This window comes from Cryptomeria japonica, chromosome 9 (genome assembly GCF_030272615.1).
Source record: "Cryptomeria japonica chromosome 9, Sugi_1.0, whole genome shotgun sequence".
NCBI classification, from domain to species: domain Eukaryota; kingdom Viridiplantae; phylum Streptophyta; class Pinopsida; order Cupressales; family Cupressaceae; genus Cryptomeria; species Cryptomeria japonica.
In genome coordinates, this window is record NC_081413.1 from 596,010,194 (window position 1) to 596,025,291 (window position 15,098).

The following is a 15,098-nucleotide window of genomic DNA, read 5'->3' on the forward strand; positions in this document are numbered from 1 at the left end:
ACAATGGATCATGCTTTTAGAGGAGAAAGAGTCGCATAAAAATAGGATATTTTGGAGCAAATCTTTTGATTATATTTGCACTCGTGTAGGCATTGTCATTTTGATTCTTTGAATATCCGATTAATATTTGATTATTCGGTTTTCACTTATTGATATCTCAAAGGTGTTTCCTAGGACTCAAGCACTGCACCCTAAAAGGAACTCAAATGACGATTCCCTAAAATATATGAAAGACCAGTTAGTCACGGTGATATGCATGCTAGCTAGGTCTTAAAAGTGGACCCTAAATTATAATTTAGGTCACTATAAATTATAGATGTCTTTTATACAGATATAGTCATTATAAATTAGGTCACTGATTAGAATTTACGTATAAATGTGAATTCAAAAAGTAACGTTAATCAAGCTGTTACAATGTAAATATTCAAATGCTAATGTGAATGAAGAAGACATTAAATGCAACGCATTGATTTCTACTTGAAGCAAGGGTAAAAAGGCTTCTAAAACAAAAAGGCAACACGTTTTTCACTCTAAATAGAACAAACGTTATAGCGAGTGTATTACTTAAGCGTGAACAAATAATTGGGCTTGAACACTAGTGTTCCATGCCCAATCAATTTCCATATCCCTGCCCCACCAACAAGAGTTAATGGAAAAAAAGATGGTACTTTCTCTTTGCATGTTAAACTGCCGAGACAAAATTTTAACTTCTTTCTTCCCCTTTGCATCTAACCATGAAGTCCAGGGATCTGCTCCCTTTCATTTTGAATTAAACTTCCTTTGCCTTCTTTGCACGGGCTACAAGCATTTTTGTAATTAAAGAGTACTTTACAATGAGCAACTGAGAAAAGGGCAGATTATAATATACTAAGCGATGAAAGAGACTACAGAAATTGATCTTACCAAGTTCCTTATTTGTAAAGCAAAACAAAAATGAAAAACCAAAATCAGTAAACCCTTTTAAGCCAGATAAGTTGACAAATCCATAACTGGTCATTAAGCCAGCTGTTTCAAATTTCTACCATAAAGGAAAGAAGCCCCCACGTGCCACACACACAGAGCTTTACATTTAGTATTGACAGTGGTTGCATGAAGAAAAAATTACAAGAAACCTAAACAAACAATTGTGCACGTGTGATAAAAAATGCAAGATATTACAAAAGGTAACTAACAAGTCAACAATATCGTTGACTTGTTTGTAATTATCAAAAATGTTCTAAATTACATGAATAATAACCAAAAACATACATAACGGTAGCGTGGAAAGCATATGAATTACATTCATGTTGATATCCATAGAAAGATTTCATGCCACTACCAACCTGTTTTATTACCATAGCCTGTAAAAACTGGAGGCAATGTGTCCTTCATGCGTGAAATCATCTTGAATGTCTCCTCTGCTTCTACTTGATGGCGCACGCCATCATTCAATACTGATGCACGATCTGGATGAAATCGTAGTAAAGCTTTCTTATATGCTGCATTCACCTGCCACCATTGAAAAGCAAATCTTAACTTATGAGAAGTAATTCAGAGAAGTCCCAGGATGCATATGTTTTGATGTAAAGTCTTTCACAGACACCATGAACACGGCTGAGAAAAGTAAAAAGCCATCAAATAAGAAAATCAAATGTAATCACTATAATTGAGCAAAGATATTGAACTTTAAACATCATTGTTTCAATAGGGTGTAAATTTAGTTTTTCATGGAGTCGGGATTAGTTTGTGCTACACCAGGTTTCCAAGCAGGTGACAGGAGGACACATTTATGGGATGGACTTGTTGGGAGGCCACTATCTATGGGCCGTCACAGGACAGCTATCTAAAAAATACCAAAATTTTAAAAATATAAGAAATTTTGAATATTCATAAGATATAATTGATAAGGCATTCATCATATATACATCATAGAACATTAATGCATAACATCGAAGGTGAATTGAGATCTCGCATGAGAATAAAACACACAAATTAATAAAATTTTCATTGCTTCCATTGTCCATAATGCATAATATCATATAAAATCGCAACAAAATGCCCAAAACTTTCAAGTTTCAGGTACAAGTAGAATAATGCTAAAAAGATATTAAAAATACAGCAGCAAAATAGACATACTAATATCGAATGTCAAGAATATAACTAGTTAATCATTTGACTTTTCATTACAACCAGCACCTATTCTAAAACTTGCATAACAGAAATTGAAGCCTTTAAAAAGGATATATGAGATTTTTTAGGAAGCCAGCAATGAGTGAATTGTGACAGGATTTCAATTGTGCAAGCACAATAAGGGAGAAATTGTTAATGGATGTCATTACAAGTTTACCACAATAAGTAAAGACACCATCTATTGGTCAATGGACTCACTGAATATGCAAACGTTTGCAAGGCCCAGGCCCTAATCTGAAATGAATCAATCTATATGATTTAAATGCAAAGACATTTTAAAAAGACCTCTACTACAATCAAACATTGAGGCACTGCACCAAGATAGAAAGAACACATGAACTAAGAGATCGGAAAAAAGTGATTCAATAGATATTTTTCTAATAAAAGATAAACTAATTGATAAAATAAATTCCATCTGGGGAAAAAGTTGAGAGATAAGGTCATCTCAAAAAGGAGGGCTAAATCACAAATACAAGAAAAAAGTAAACGAGAAAAAGCAATCCAAAAGGGTCAGTCTAAGATTGGAGATCTAAGACTCTTAATAAATACTAGAAGAAAGCTGATGTCTTTTAGACCACCATTGAACATATAACTGCTAAAAATTGTGGAGATCTTGGAAAAGGAGTAAAGCTGGATATCTTTAGTTAGCCTATTGAGTGTGCGCTTGTACTTTGCCATCCGAGAGGCTTGAACCACTTTGTCTCTCCTTCAAATTGGTTTTCCAATTTTGACCCATTTGATGAAGAGATCAAGACTCATTTAGACTGAATCAATATAGTTTCCATATTGATGCATGCTTTACCAGAAATTGGACTCTTAATTTAAGGTTACACTAATTAGGAAGAGGTCATAGTCTTCATGAACATGGGTAGCACCCACATCTTTATTTACAAATAATTAAATAATAGTTCAACAATTTATAACACAAAAATAAACTGTGTGGAGATTACAACTTATTGACTATCATTCACGTTATTCTATTAAGAGTGCACATACATGATTTGGAGTGCAAAGTGGCTAGTGACATCGGGCACACTTCCTTCAAACTTCGAGGAATTGTCAAAAAGGTTCTTCTCTAAAGGAAATGAATAATAAATATAGACCATTAGGTTTCCACCCTGTCAGGCAATCAGCTCACATGAAATGCAAAATCACCATCAAGAGGCAGGACAGATTCTTTCAGAGTATTCAAGACAATCATAACAACGATTTCCAAGAGATTCCTGAAGAGCTTCCTTTGTCAAGAGGTCATGAACATGCTACTGAGGTTATACAAAGAAATACCCCTCCTAACATAATCTTTTGAGAAAAGATAGAGATTGACATAATTGTGCAAAACATGATAAACATGAGCATCATCTGATTAGACTACAGTGGTGAGGAAAAAAGGATCCTTCACCCATGGTGCGTACACAATGCAAGGATCTCAACAGAAAGCTACTCAAGGGGTAGATACCATACTAATATTATTGATGAACTGTTTAGCACTTAAAAGGGCTTAATGGAACAGCCTGCTTCAAACAATTGGATTTCTTTTCAATTTGTCAACAAAACACAGTTATTCTGGAACAAAATTCCAAACACAACCCTTCACATGCACAAGGGACACTATGAATTCTCAATTATACTTCTTAGCTTGGCCAATGCAATAAAAATAGTTTTCTTCGATGATATGTTAAATCATGGGAAATTAGAAAGTCACAATAGATGGATATAGTTATCCAGATTATCATTAGAATTCAGAACAATTCATGCCAAGTCCATGTGTGCATTTCGTGTAAGGGTTCAACATTGCTCTTCACAAAAATATCAGAGACATGATGAAGTGGCTCGGTCCTAAGAATAGTAAGAGCTTTTGGGGATTTCTCAGTCTTGCAAGATACTACCAGAAATTCTTCAAACTTCAAACTTCACGAACTAAGCATGCATAACAGCCCCACTAACACTATTAAAGAACTCATTTGTGTAGAACGATGAGGCCAACCAAGCTTTCTTGCACTTAATGATGGTGATGCATTAAGTACCATAGCTAGCAAGTAGCAACACCTGACTTCAGTAAACTTTTAAGGCTAGAATTTGACACATTGAAGCAAGAGATTGCGGCAGTTCTACTAGCTAAAAGAAGATTGTTAAGCTCGGAAAAAAAAAACTAAAAAACTTAAAGATGAGGATTTGGATATATCTACTTACAAGAAACTAATATTGTGTATCATGCAAGCAACCAATAAAAGGTGACAGTAACTTTTGGAAGACCTTTCTAAGTCTAAGTACACATGATAGCCTGAAGTACTTCTACAAGAAAAGATTGCATTTAGAAAAGGGTGGCCAACATGCATTAGTTTGACATTGAAATCAAATAGAAACAGAGGAAGGATAATGAGGTAGTCAACACCATTTCAAAGCAATAATAGAAAACTTCCACATTGTGTGCCATCACCTCAATCATTATTATTTGGGTGGAAGAGACCCACAATGACTGAAAAGGGGAATAATGCCACCGAACTAAAAATCTAAGATCTGTAGGAACAGAAGATTTCTTCAAAAATTCACACAAAAAGAAGATAGCACTTGCTACAAGGATTGTGTATAGTCTAAATTGCTCCAACAAATCCTTGACTGATTAGCCCACCCAAACTTTTTTGCATTTAACAATGGCAATGCATTGCGTACCATTGCTAGCATCACCTGACTTCAATAAACTTTTAACACTAGAATTTGACAGATTAAAGCAAGGGATTATGTGGCAATTCTACTAGCTAAAGGATGATTGCTGACTTCCATAAGAAAATAACCTAAAAGGTGAGGATTTGGTTAAATCTACCTATGAGAGATATATTGGGTGCCATGCAAGCAACCAAAAAAATGTTAAAAATAACTTATTCAAAAGCCTTCAAAGTCTAAATACACCATGGCTCCCTCATGTACTTTTGCAACTGAAGATTAAATTTAACAGGAAAGAGAAACGGGTAGCCAAAATAATATAGTTTGACTTTGAAATCAAATAGAAAAGGGGCAAGGCTAAAGTGGTAGTCAACTCCATTTCAAAGCAAATATAGGAAACAACCACCTTGTGTGCCATCACCCTTACCACTCCTATTTGGGTGCAAGAGGCCCACAACGATTAACAGGGAATTCATGCCACCAAATAGAAAATAAAAGTTCTATGGAAAGGGAGGATTTCTTGATAAAGTTCACAAAAACACAAAAAGACGAGACAATTTGTTAAATGAATTATGGATAATCTAAATTATTCCAACAAATCCTTAACGTCAATAGCTGCCTCATAGACTTTGAAAATTCAAAGTTTCTAAACACATACTAGATGCCAAAGAAGGGATTTTAAATTTTTTTAGGAAGCAGTGATGAGTGATTTGTGGCAGGATTTCAAATGTGCAAAAAGAAAAAAGGTAAAATTATAGATGGGAGTCTTTACAAGCTTACCACAATAAGAAGGTAAAGACACCATTTCAATGGTCAGTAGACTTACTAGATATGCAAAACTTTCGCAAGATCCTAATCTGAAATGGATCACTCTATATGATTTAAATGTTAATACATTTTCTAATAGAATCAAAGAATTGGGGCACTACACCAAGATATAAAGAACACATGAACTAGGACATGGGATAGGTAAAGCCTGGTATATTCTTTTAATAACAGATAAAATACAATAAAATATGACAAGCAGCAGTGGGAGTGGAGTGCTAGGGTTTCAGCAAGGAGTGGTTTCCTCACTGGCGTTGATGCAGATGAAGATGATGATCTAGACGATGAAGGTGAGTTTTGCATTGCTGAAGTCTATGTCAGCAGTGGGAGTTGGGGAGTAGGCAATGTTTGCTTGAGGGTTCTTTGGCTGGAGGTTCCATCGCCCCTATTTCCAACCATTTTCCTTCGACTCTCTAAAGGGGTCTTCTCCTCTAGTTCCCCTCAGACTATGTTGGCTGCCATGGCAGCTTTTTGGGCCAATTTTGAGTGTTTTCAGAGCTCCTGTGTGGGTGGTGCTTCTACCCAAATCTTGGTTATTCTTATTTCTCCCCTTGTGTTGAACTCTATCTTTCCAAGCGTTGCTTGGTTGTTGACAAGGCATTTGACGAAAGTGGTTAAAGCACCTTCTTCTAGAGCTGGGCTAAGTAAGGAGTCTCGTTCTGCTCAAGCAAAAAGGACTATTGTTCTCTGTTGGGGGAAATGGAGTGCCTTCTACCCCTTGGTTTGAGTTTTAGAGTTGTTCTTTGCCAAAGTGTTTGTGGAGCTTCCATGTGGGGACTATCAGCGCCCAAATATTGGATTCTATTCATCTTACTTCTCATGTTGGACTCTGTTCTTGTGAATGTTGTTGGGGTTTTGACTCTGCATTGGACAGAAGCGAATGATATGCATTCCTTTGTTGTTGGCCTGTGTAAGAGGTCTCTTTCTGTCATGTCCCCTCCCTGATCGTCATATATACATAACACTCAATATTATAATAATTAATAACAAATGATTATTTGAAATTTATTTATTTATTAAATATTATTATTTAATTAATATTTATTACTAATAATAATCTTGGAATATTCAAATAAAATTAATATTATATTATTATAAACACAATTTATATGTTATAAATAATAAACATAATTTAAAAAATTAAATATAATACCTTACACATATACGTTGGCAATTGAAAGCAAGTGATTGTCAAACAAAAGACATGCTAACAACAGCAAATGGTGCGATGCTACTTGGAGCCGATGATTTGCATGCATTGCCAAGGAGGAACGATGATTTGCATTAGCTTAACTAATTAATTAGTTAGAAGCAAAGGAACGATATCAAACAATGGGTGCAAGAGTTGTGAGGAGACACGACTCTCCCATCAAATTTCTTTGCTGGATATTTAAGGGAATAGGTCGACTCAAGACAGAGGGCTACATATCACGCCGTCTTAATTTGAAAGAGGCCAAAAACATTTAGAGACTTGTGATCGGGTGATAAGGCACCATGTGGGCCAATAGAAACCACCAATCTGAACAGAACAGAAATGTTATTAAGTTACGGGCAGTTTCGTCCTTTTTCTTCATGGTATGCACGATGATGTGCTCGGTATGACTGCTTACTATATGAAGCCCAACAATGTTCTTATGCAGAATTTGATAGTGATATAAATATAGTTAATAAGAATAATATATTAACATATAACAAATCATATATATATATATATATATATATATATATATAAAATAATCTGAGAATATATATATATATGAGAATAAGTATCTGAGAATAAATATCTGAGAATAATAATCTGTGAATAAATATTTGAGAATAAGCTATTCTTAGAATCTGCAGTAATATAACATCTGAGAATAAATAACGTATAAAATATATATAAAGATATAATTATGTATATCAATAATAAATATTAGAATATAAATCAGATAGAATCCTTAAGTTAATATCAGAAAGAAGCTTATGTTTCTCTGTTATCCCTGTTTGGATTCATGTTAAGATAGTTTGGACTCTTAATCAAGTTAGTTTAAGCCATAAGTAATTGGAAATAGATTAATTATGGTTGGAATAGACCAAATCCTAGTAGGGGACATTACACTTTCTGCTCAGACGAATAGGACTTTTTTTCCTCTTTGTTGGGGGTCATGGAGTTCCTTTTATGTTGGACGATTATGAGGCTTCCTCCCCTCCTTTGCTGAGCTTTGAGTTGTATTCGCCTTCCACCTCTTTTAGGTTCTGTGCTGTTATGGTGGTCAAATTTTCAACTCGGTTGAAGTCGGCCATTATTGGGAGACACTTTGGATGTCAACCCATCATTATTGTTATTCATCTCTCTGAGTCTAACAGCTAGAACATTGAAAGGACAAAAAATAGTTGGAAACTCTGTTTGGCCTTGCTCTTCAACGCCAATTCATTAAGCTTTGGTCTCTTATTGTTCTGGTCTTGGGTGTTGTAGCCTCTTTGGTGGCTCAGCGTTGTCTTTCAGACTGCTGGCATTTAACTTTGTTTATCCTGTGTTGCAGCATATTGTAAAGGGTTTTGGGTGCCCTTCAAAACCTGTTTGTTGTCGACCCGCAGAGGGCTTGTAATCTGCTGTCTCTTCTCATGTTTATCCTTTTGGACAGCTTTGGGAAAGGGTTCATGCTGTCAATTCTCGAGTTTATCTTTTTGGATAACTTTTTGTAAAGCGTTTTGGGGTCCCTTCAAAACCTATTTTTCCCCTCTAATCAAAAATTAATAAAATACATTGATAAACAAAAACCCATTTACAAAAAATGGGATCCTTAACAAGACATTTATAGAAAAGTTGGCTAAGAGAAAAGTGAAAGTGAAGACCACTTCCAAAAAGAAGGGTTAAATTGCAGAAACAAGAAAAAAGCAAAAGAGAAAAAACAATCCAAAAAGCTCAGGAAGGATCTAAGATTGGAGGTCACGCACTCTATATAGAGATAGTAGAAGAAAAAAATGTCTTTTATAACAACACTTTACATGGAACAGACTTTGCCATTTGACAGACTTGAACTACTTTGTGTTTCCACACAAAATTGGGGTTGTTTCCAGCTGCAACAAACTGCTTCTTCCTCCAAAGTATAACCAGGGATTGATGTTTCATTTCTCCATGGAAGGAGGGTAGTTTGGTAGAGGTGGGTTGATCACAGGGATATACTTTTTGGCAGCCAATTGTAGTTTCTGTGGATGACCTCTTCAAGTTCTCTTTTCAACTTTCCACTTGTGGATAAATCATTTTTAAGGAGCAGTTATAGGCAGTCCACCAGATTGCTAAGGAACCTTGGAACAGAAATTTGATTGTCCCTTAGGAATCAGACATTAGCAACCAGCAACTTGATGCATTACTTGTTTGACATTTGTTTCTCATTTTTTGCTTCTAGAGCCTTAGGGATCCCTTGCAGGCAATCATTAATTTTGGAAAGACCTATATTTACAGTTATATCCTTGAGGATGCCTTTAGGTGGGCTGAAAAGATGCCTTTGTTACAGAAAAGTGCAAAGAAAATGTAGTTCTATGGCTGTGGGAACACACAACACAGATTATTTTCAATTGGTTTGGAGGGGATGAAGGGGTTGAACAGTTGGATTATGAAGGAAGGGTTAGGTGGGCAGGCATGGGGAACTGATAGGGAGTGTTAGGGAATCAGCATTTTAGAGGTGAGAGGGTTTCCCAAAATAAGGCCTGTGGCAGATCAGACACTAGTTGCCTGTTTAAAACAAGAATCCATACTCACTCCATGAAGTGAAAAGTAGGTTAGGAGGGGATTTACCTCTTGGTGTTATCAGATAGTTGTAGAGAGGAGCATTGTTCTCAATCTCACAATCTTATTCCTGTTAAGCTCCTAAATAGTGTTGTCAAAAAGGTTAGGACATTCAATGTAACTAGTTCTCTCTGTGAAAGTGGTCTTTCTTGTGCAAGTCCTGAGAGGAACAGGTGAAACATAAACACACTTGCATTCAAAGTATTACAAATGGTCTTTTATAGCTTTGGAGAGTAGTAAGTTGCTTCTCCTTGTGCTCATTACAACAGTAAGACATGTTCCACAGGCCAAGAGATGAAGTGAAAAGACCATTTGAAATGCTCACATTGATTGAAAACCAAATGTCACAATGTTACCTAGGATCTAACGCACGAGATTGTTACCACCAACACACTCAAGATTCATGAAAGCTTGAGGGGACTAAAAAAAATTTTTTTAAATATCAAAGGGTTGCGGTTGTTGTTCATTTAAATAATTTATATCCTCTCATTTTGGTGTAAAACACTTCATTAATTTAACTCTTCATTTTCTCACAAATTTCTATTTTTACATCTTTATTATTTTCCGATTTCCACCCATTTTTTCAGAGGTATTATCCCTCGAATATTTACTTATTCAATTATAATCTAGTTTGCCGAGTGTTTATCGCTTGCCTCGGTTTCTCTTGGTATACATTTGGATATTTTTCTTGTTTCAAATATCAGAGAATATGAGATTGAAACACATGATCTAATCTTCTTGTGCGGTTCTTGGGATTCTTGCCATATTTATTTTCATTCTTCTGTTTCTTTACATGCTTCAAGATAACAATATTTGACCAAGTGTTAAAATGTACATACATTTTGTCTAAGGTTGTTTTACATTTCATTTATCTGATTGGTTTGTCCTCAAGTTCATGTGATTGTGCCACTAGTCTATATGTTATTAATTTCCTTGCTATATTGCAAAGTCCTTTGTTTTGTTAGAGTCTTACCATTGAGCTTAATATAAGTGAGATGGTTTTCCTCGAATTCTTCATGTTATGGCTTTTAAGTTCTTTGTATCTTCACATCAACTGATGAAGATTGACATCGTTTGTACCTAATTCAATCTTACAACAGAATGTTGATACGAGCATTAAGATTATGTGCTTTTAATTCCATTATTAGATTAATAACTAAGCAACAAGTATCTCTAACGCATTTTTCTTTTCCTAGCCCTCTGGAATGGTTTCAATTTTGTTCCTATGAGTAAATGACAACCAAACACATGGCAAGTGCTCACTAATTATCACTTAAAGTGTAATATCCCCCTTAATTTTTTTGACTTTTTAAACACATCAAACACAACAATGCACCCGTTAAGGTTAGGAAAGATAATCACAATACTACTGAAAGTAACCCTTCCACTTTCTGATCACCGAGAGCCCAATCTGGGAGGAAGAGAGCATACAGAGTTGAGGGGATCGTTAGAAGCCAATAACTGAAAGCTACTTATAATATATGGGCAGCAAGCCAACCCCTTCCACTTTTCAACGGGATATGGAGAATATTGAAGATCACTTGGCGGGAAACCAGCAAAGGATAATACAAGAAACTGAAGAACAATCACTCTACCACTTATGCAGCGGGAGGACTAGAAATGAAATTTACTATCAACTCTACCGCTTATTCATCGGGAGGACAACATTACAATCAACTCAACCGCTTATGCAGCGGGAGGACAGTATTACAAAGTATTCAAAATAGGCGGCTAAGCCAGCCTCTTCCACTTACGCAGTGGGACTACAAGCAATAATCCAAAAGATAGCTGTTAGTACTACTAACTATCTTTACAATGCACATTATAGATTATCAATACATGAAATATCACTATCCCAAAGATAGAAGGCATAGCCAGCCTCTTCCACTTATGCAATGGGACTAAGAAATAACAAAATTTTGCTATTAGTACTACTAACCAGCATTACAAATCATATAGAATGAAGAATCAAGTGTTGATAACAAGTCCAACAGCTGCAACAATAATAGATAATCACTCCCCAACCAACTTAGACTACTCACACCAAAAAGCTCTTCTAACACACAACTATGAAATTCTGAAAATCAATAACATGCACAGAAAACACACAGACCAGCAAGCTACAAACACCCCAAAATGCTCATAACTTCTCCAAATCAACTCCGAATCGCACAAAAACAGAAGCAAATGAGAGATATAGCATTGACAACACAAATAGAACCTCAAACCTGCACCACGAACACCACAAACAATCTGCATGCAACCCAATGCAGCCAAGGAAAGGGGACAGCCCTGCTGGGAAGTTCGACTTGCTACATAAAATCCAAATCAGCTTTTCAAGATCCGCAAAATGGTGAGCTTTATCGCCCAAGGTATAGGAAGAAATGGAGCCGATACCCAGAACCACACGTCAAGCACACAAGGAGCCACGAGCAAAAAACACCTTCAGCACACTCAAAAAACCAGCAACTGGAAAAACACCCAACACACCAAAAACTGAAAATCTCCCGATTACTTCAATCAGCAAAATCTATCTCTCTAGATGAAAGATAGTCACAAATAATCAGCTAGGCACTGTCTTTCAAGTACGAAATTGATGGTTGCTAGGAAGCTCTCAACTTCGAAGCTCAACTTTGGCACCAATTCAACAACACTTCATTACAAATATTCATGGATATCAAAAACAAGAGCCCAACACTCTTATTTATAGACTTTGTGTCTCCAAATTCAAATTCACATTCCCTCCAAATGAACGCCAAACCCAAATGCACATTCACTTCACATTATTTTGAAATTACATTTCATTTCTCCTTTCTCCAAATCGACATTCTCATAGGAGCAAATATACTTTATAAAAATGACAATAAAATCATAATGTGGCATCCAAGGTAGATAAGTGAAATATATTATAAAATTAACTTATTTCTCCATAAGGCGTCAATCTTGCATTATTAATATTTCACTTTATAAAGTATTTTTCCTCAACAATAAATCACCCAAGGAATAATAATATTTTATTTGGCAACAAATACATTATTCCCTCAAGTGGACGCCAACTTTAGCCAATGTTAAATAACACTAAGTATAAACCTTTTTAATGAGAATTTCCTCCAAAGGCGTCCAACCATATGTTATAAAATTAAACTGCATTTTGGCACCCCAATATGAAGGTAAAATATTTCGCCAAATAGACTTAGGATAAAAATATTATTTCTCCTCTCCAAGTCGTCCAAGTCTAAATAAAATAAATATAAGGCTTAACCATTAAAATATACCTTCAATTACTGACAACTGCCAATGTTGAGCTGAGGCCAAAGTATTGAACTGCATTGCTAAAAATAGCCATCTAAGCTGGAACACAGGAACCTACCAAAAATAGAACTGAATCTCTGGATCATCATGCCAAGCTGGATTGCCATAAATAGCCTGTGTTGCACCGACACAACCCAAAACCCTAAAAATAGTAAGTGTCTCCAAACTCCGTTAGGGCACAAACCGGGAAGCAACTCACTTACTAAATATAGCATACTGCTAAAAATAGTGTGTCCAAATGCAATTTAACCACGTATTGAGCAGTTGTCACAACTTACTAAAAATAATAAGTCTGGAAAAGTCTTCAGATTCGTTTGCATGTCACACCATCGCGAAGCTCTCAAAAAACCCAGAAAAACCCAAAGAAGTAAGCTGCTTCCACCACCACTTACTAAAAATAGTAAGTCGGTCAAACTCCATTGTTTGCTATGCATGTACCCTCATTGCGAAGCTTTCTGAAAACCTAGAAGGAATCCAGAATCAGAACTGTAAAATTCCAACATGCAAGCCACCAAAACTGCCAAAGCATCCCCTAGAAAATAGGAAACCCTAATTCCTACCTTTGATTGACCAACGGGTCTTGGAATTGGCCAACAGCCCCCAAAACCAACTAGAGTGGAAAAGGGAACATTACATAAAGTTTCCTTGTGTGTTGTCTTTGTCCCAAAGTAAACCAAGGAACAATAAATATATCAATCCCGTTATTTTCATTTTTTGTGTTAAATGCATGTCATCTATGAGCACCATTTGTAAGCTGGCATATTTTTGAAATGTTGTACTCTATGGTTGGCGAGACTCTAGGTTAAATGTATTGCTAAGATGAAATGATTTAATTAGTGATCTCCAAGATACATGGAGAATTTATTCGATCATCCTCATAAATTCATCTCCACCTTCCGCTTAGATGACGTAAAAAATCCCAAAGATGATTAGCAAGCTATGGAACTTGCAAATGAGAAGAGAATTCATCAAGCACACGAGTGAGTTCAAAGGTGACAAAGTAAAAGATTCAAGAGCTTGGAAATTCATGTCACCAAAGAGAAAAACACTAGGACAAAGACCTGAGCAAGAAATAAGAGATGCTACAATTTTGCCAAACATTCGTACACAACAATTTTTCAATAATATACATTTCTACTTCAAAACAGAGGAGGAACCAAAACACTTTCCTCTGGATATAGCATGAAATTTGCTAAATATTTCAACATCCAGTCCTTTCTACATCACATGGTAACCAAACCAGAAATATTCCCTTGCACTTAATTGATTAAGGATACTTGTAAACAGTTGAAAGGAGAAATGTATACTCACCTGTTAGGCAGCCAGTTGTGGATATCTCTTGTAGTTCAATCCAATTAATGTTGGGGCTTCCACCTCAACACTTCAGTTACAACAATAACTATGTATAAGGGTGGCAGAAAGAGAATGATATGTTCAATACTATGAAGGATTGGCCCCAAGATCTTAGACTCCTAGAAAAAAAACCTAGATCCCAAGTTCTGCCCTGTCAAATTATTAAAAATTCCAGAGAGAAAAGGAATGGTTCTCCTGAAGCAATTGTTTAGCACCCAAAGAATAGAACATATGGATTCATTATGGATTCTGTTGCTGGCAGGGATTATGGACAATTGTACAGTGCGCAATTGGGGATAGATAATTGCTGACAAGAAAAGCACATACAATAATGAAAGAAAGGAAATTTTCATAAAACCTCATATTAATAGACTGTATTTACTTCAGTCTGACTTTCAACTAGTTGTCATTTGCTCCTCGAAAGTATTTATGTGCATTTGTGCTAAATTATACATACATAGGCACTTGATCAGTATATGAAAAAATAATCTCTTCATAACTTTGATCTATAATGCAATCCATTAAGAGAGATTCCCTTGGTATTTATTCTCAAATGTTCGAATCAGTAAGGACTCTTGGGAGTTGATTTTTCTACAACCAAGAAACATTAACTCGCATTGAAGATCTTTTGAAGCGCTTCAACAACAGCACTTCCATGTTCCTGATAGATCATTTGTTCCAGAGGTATGTTATCGCATTCAACAAGTTTGACCCATACAATAAAAGAAAGAGTACTAAGAGCTTTTTTTTTAAGATGCTAATCAATGGAGTGCAAACTTTAAACAACTTTCCAGCAATTGAGGCCAAGAGAAACAGTCCTATCATTTAAATAAGGGTGAGTCTCTGAAGTAGAGATCCCAAAGGAAATGCAATGAAGGAATGGAAGAAATTACATTAGTGTCCACATATGACCAAAACAGATCATAGGGACCGGAATGTACAGGAGGGAAGATATCAAAAGACTAGAGCACGCACTAAACATGAAACAAATACAAAAATGCAAGGA

General features: G+C 35.8%; 1 protein-coding gene across 1 annotated transcript in view; it reads right to left on the bottom strand.

Annotated features, from left to right (window-relative positions):
• Positions 1-934: 934 nt before the first annotated feature.
• Positions 935-15,098, bottom strand: part of LOC131071521 (uncharacterized) — a 55,696-nt gene continuing 41,532 nt past the window's right edge. The window contains exon 6 of the mRNA XM_058007420.2: positions 935-1,488. Within this exon, the coding sequence (XP_057863403.1) occupies positions 1,315-1,488 (174 nt within the window). The 3' untranslated portion in view covers positions 935-1,314. The remainder of the gene's footprint in view (positions 1,489-15,098) is intronic.